Here is a 5288-nt window from a genome sequence, read left to right as displayed (position 1 = left end):
TCAAAAAATAACTAAAAATAATTAAAAAGATGTGATGTGAAAAATGTTATTTACCTTTAACTTGAATATTTAATATATTTTTTTTAATATTGTATCATTTATATCTTTTAATCCCAATTTTAATATTTGATTTCCACTTTCGTACTTTTAAGTATAATTTTTATGTCAACCTAAAAAGTTTTCATCATACTGAGGTATTGGCGCTCTCCACTTGCGATACTTTGAAATAGTACAATCGTCAAACCGCATGAGAACTGAAACAATCGAAGAAGGCACCACCACGCTATGGGAAAGCAGAAACAGCAGGTGATCTCCCGTTTCTTCGCTCCCAAATCTAAAGCCCCTTCATCATCTTCATCTTCAATACCATCATCACCATCTCCATCTCCATCTTCGCTCCCAAACCCACCAACCCCTCCACCGAAAATCTCCACCACTGTCACTTTCTCTCCTTCCAAACGCCTTCCTTCCTCCCACGTGTCCCCCTCCACCAAACACCCCAAAGCCCCCAAAATCTCTCACCCCATTGACCCCTCTCTCCACCAAAAGTTCGTACAGAAGCTTCTTGAGCCTTCTTCCTCAACACCCACAAAGCTCCCACTTCCAACCACCAAGTACACTCCACTAGAGCAACAAGTCGTGGACCTAAAGCAAAAATACCCAGATGTTCTATTGATGGTAGAAGTTGGGTATAGGTATAGATTCTTTGGTGAGGATGCTGAGATTGCAGCTAGGGTGTTGGGCATTTATGCTCATGTTGATCACAATTTCTTGACTCCTAGCATACCAACTTTTCGATTAAATGTCCATGTGAGGAGACTTGTCAGTGCAGGGTTTAAGGTAGGTGTTGTTAAGCAGACCGAAACTGCAGCCATTAAGGCGCATGGTTCGAATAAACTGGGACCCTTTTGCCGGGGTTTATCGGCATTGTACACGAAGGCGACGTTGGAGGCAGCAGAGGACGTGGGAGGTGGGGAAGAGGAATGTGGGTCTTATAATAATTACTTGGTTTGTGTAGTTGAGAAAGGGATTAGTGTAGAAAATAGTAAAGATTGTGGTGTTGGGGGTGGGTTTGATGTGAAAATTGGGATTGTTGCAGTTAAAGTATCAACGGGGGATGTTGTTCATGGGGAGTTCAATGATAATTTTATGAGGGCTGGGCTTGAGGCTGTGATTTTGAGCATGTCCCCTGCTGAATTGCTTCTTGGATACCCGCTCTCTAAACAAACAGAGAAGGTAGATTTTAGTTACAGTATCATTTGGTGTCTAGCAGAAGTGGGAGATGTTTACTTTTTGGGAGAATTGTGTTCTATATAAGACTTCTATGTAATTCCATTGAACTCCATTATTGGTCATTTCTATTTATAGAAATCAAATTATTATTCCTTCAAGGCTCCCTTCTATATAGTGCATTGAACTCCATGATTAATTATTTGTATAAATGGAAATCTGCTTTGGTTCTACTTCAAAAGGGTGCAGAACCATCATTGTTTCATCTGGATGTTCTTAAAGGTTTGATCTTTTTTCTTAAAGGCAAATAAATAAAACTATTGGCTAACATTCTTAGTTATTCCTTATAATGAAAAACAAAAGGGAAGAGTTCATAATTTTGAAACCCAAACCAGACTTGTTCTAATAAATTATGCTAGAACTGCAGTGCGGATTCAATTTAATTGTTATTAAACATAAGTGGTAATGGGGAATCCATTTGCTTTTATTGAAATAATTTCGAAAATGTAATTCTTTCATATACAATGTTCTCTTTAACTGTTTCATCCTTGGAATAGAACTTATCAACTGATATTTAGCGTGTGATATGGAATACTGGGCCACTGGCTTTTAAATTTAGTCTGGTTATTAACTTGAAAGATGCTGGTTATTTACAGATGGCTTATTCAACAGCTTTCTGTAGGCAAAATAGATGATTTCAATAAGATACAGATAAATATAAGGAAAATTTGAAACTTATATTTGAATCATATTACACAAAAGAGAAAGTTAGAAAGGATTTATATGTGTCATTTTCTAATTTCTACATTCAGTACGATACAATATCATTTGAAACTTAATTTCTACATCTAATTTCTAATTTGAAACTTAATTTCTACATAGAAAATTAAGCCATACCTGATTTTGGTCCGTCAGTGTCTCCTTATAACATTTCAGCAGCAACCACCCATAGACCTTGCTCTACTTGAGTGACCGTACAACTTCCTTAGCCGGTACATCTTCTGGTATAAGACAACCAAAATGTCATTACTTGGATTTCAGAGGTGTAATTTAGAAATACCTTTGATCTACCCTTTGCTTTTTCTTATTATTTATTGTATTTGGTGCATTCCATCTTTGCTTTATTATCTGTTTGGAAACCCTCTTCAATAATAATGCTGGTGATGTCATTTATGCCATTTAGAAACCAAAATATTATTTAAAATCATTTCTTCATGCTCACGTCCTATAAAATGATTGCATCCAATTCTGATATTTGGCTACTTAAATTTGCATTGATATGACTATATGATGGTGTAACGCCCAAGTTTTCTTTTTAAAGGGTAATTTAGGAAATTCTTAATAATGATATTAAATTAATTAATTAATTAATTTAATAAAATGGAAGAGGGGTGAAAAAGTAATTTTACGAATAATACCCTAGGTATAAATAGAAAATTCTTTTCTTCCTATTGTTTTTTTGAATCGTATTCCTGTTCGCAGAGAGTTTTCAGAAAACATGAAGTTGAGGTCAGATTTCAAGGTTTGAAGAACAAACCTCTATAGGTAAGTTTCTAACCCCTAGATTATTATTTTAGATTCATTAGTTAATTTCAAACACATTAGATATATATATATTTTTTTTTTGGAAAACCCCAAATCTAGATTAGGGTTAGATTATTTTTTTTAATTCGTTTTAATATCAAATAGTGAAAATCTAATATTTTGATTTTATTATTGGAATTTGGGAGATCTTAAGTTTTATTAGATGGAAAAAAAAAAAAAATTCCTTGGAAAGTTTCGATTTTAGGTTAGGGTTAAATTAAAAAAAAAAAAAAAAGAACGCGTGTCCAGCACTGGAAGGAAAGAAGGAAAAAAAAAAAAAAAAAAAACTTACTTTTTGGTTTGGTGTACTCGAGAGTCATGAATGGCTTTTGAATTGTTTAATTAAAAATAATAATAATAATATTTAGTTTTAGATTAATAAATAAGATAATAGTAATAATGGTCTTTTTTTGTAATAAATAGAATGAGAGATTTAGCAATATATATATATATATATATATATATATATATATATATATATATATATAGAATTTTATAATGAAATAAAATTATAATTTAATTAAATTAGTAATGTGTTATTAGAAACAAATTAAGAATTTATTAATTTTAATTAAATAAGGAATAGAGTAATTAAATTATTACTTTGTTAATCAGAAATATTAATCTTAACATTTAGAAATTTTTAGGATTATCAGATTTATATTTTGAGGTAAAGAGTAATAGTGGTCTTTTTATTGTGTTAGGTGAGGAGTAGACTTTTCAGGGTTATTTTTCCTTCAAGGTCTTTGCATATTTTGAGGTAAGGGAAGTTAATGCAATATTTATAAAATTAAATTATTTTATATGTTATTTTGAATTGTGGAGAAGAAAATGATATTTTGTTACCATGCATGGATCAAATTGTTTTGCACTAAATATTATGTTGGAATATTTTGTTTTATTTATGACACAAAATATGGAGATATTATGTTGTGTAAATTTGAATACTTGAACAAAAACATCACTCTGGTTTATTTGGCCCTTGTCAACAGGATATAATAGTTGACTATTCGGCCATGTCAACGGGATATAATAGTTGACCTTTACATTTCATGGTGGTAATGTAATTGATTTGGACCCAACCTCTAGGGGTTTGGTTAGAGGTTACTAGTACTAGTAGTGTTTGGTTCCGTCCACCAGGAACAATTTGAGGCTAGCCACCCATTTGAAAAGTCCCACCTAACTGGGCATTTGATATTTGATAACCAGAATAATGAAAAATTGAATGGATTTGATTGAATCTTATGTGAAAATGTTTGAATTTGATATGAAATTGGTTGGTTGAATTTTGAATATATTGGTATTTTTGAAACTCTGATATTTGATGGAAAAAAAAATGATATCTCCTATTTGAAATGAAAATATTTGATCCATGAATTGCATTAATATTCTTTATTGGGCTGTGAGCTCATTCCCAATTGTTGAAAATTTTTCAGGTACTCTTAGTTCGGGTGAGGAGTGATGGCTAGGCTGAGGAATAGTCATCATTAGAATTTGACTTAGGATTTTATGTTGGATTTTGTTTTAACTATTAGTTATGTTCATTTGGATCATTGATATTTGGAAGTTATTTGGAAATTGAATTTGAGGATTTTAGATTTTGTTCTGCTACTCTGAACAGGTATTTGGTAATTGGTAACATCCAGTTACAATATGATTGTTTGGGTCAGGTTACACTGTAAGCCTTTGGGTTTGAGGTGTGAATTGACCGTCACGCCCTTGGAGTGGGTCTTGGGGCGTGACAGATAGTTTATTCCTAGTTGCTATTAGCCTATGCTGGACCTGCATCAAATGTTCGTGTGGAGCGTACCTCAAGAGATTGCTTCAGTGATGGTGGAGCACTTGCTGAAGTTATGTCTTTACATGAGAACTTAAGTGAAGATAGTAGAGCTGATCATCAAGTGGACAACACAGAAGTGATGGAACAGGAAAATCATTGCCTGGCAATTGAGGTATTAGTGTTTGTTGACTTTCTCGTGTCAGGAACGAAACAGTATGAATTACTGCTTCTTTGGACATATATTTTCATTTTAGCCACCACCACCTCTTATGTGAAATTTGTAAGTGCTCGGTATCCCTTGGGAGATGTTGTCACAGGATTGATTCAGAACATGCCTTGGGCCATGTGGCCCAAGTTGCCGCCACATATGCCCGCTTTTCGAAAATAAAAAAATACAGTAATTTTAAAAAATATTTATTAAAGAATAACATGGGTGAAATTATTTTCGAATTTATGATATTTTTTATAATAATAATTAAAAGTTTAAAAAAAAAAAAAAAACTACAATTTTTAAAATCTACAACATTTAATAAATATTTTTTAAAACTTTAATTTTTTATTTTTTATTTTCAAAATCCCCACATATAATAAAATATTTTTTGTTTTACACTCTATTTGATTCTTGAAAAATACTAAAAAAAGAAAGAAAAAAATTAAGAAAAGTGATTTTTTTTACATTTAATTGTACTATAAA

At 32.1% G+C, this 5288-nt stretch overlaps 1 protein-coding gene across 1 annotated transcript; it reads left to right on the top strand.

Annotated features, from left to right (window-relative positions):
* The first annotated feature begins 251 nt into the window (after window positions 1–251).
* Window positions 252–4917, top strand: LOC117933349 (DNA mismatch repair protein MSH3-like). The gene is made up of 3 exons (XM_034854711.1): window positions 252–1236; window positions 4575–4766; window positions 4912–4917. The coding sequence occupies exons 1-3, from the start codon at window positions 286–288 to the stop codon at window positions 4915–4917; spliced, it is 1149 nt and encodes a 382-aa protein (XP_034710602.1). The 5' UTR covers window positions 252–285.
* Window positions 4918–5288: the final 371 nt, after the last annotated feature.

The sequence above is a fragment of the Vitis riparia genome, chromosome 16 (genome assembly GCF_004353265.1).
Source record: "Vitis riparia cultivar Riparia Gloire de Montpellier isolate 1030 chromosome 16, EGFV_Vit.rip_1.0, whole genome shotgun sequence".
Classification (NCBI taxonomy): domain Eukaryota; kingdom Viridiplantae; phylum Streptophyta; class Magnoliopsida; order Vitales; family Vitaceae; genus Vitis; species Vitis riparia.
This window is presented reverse-complemented; position numbering and strand designations above follow the sequence as displayed.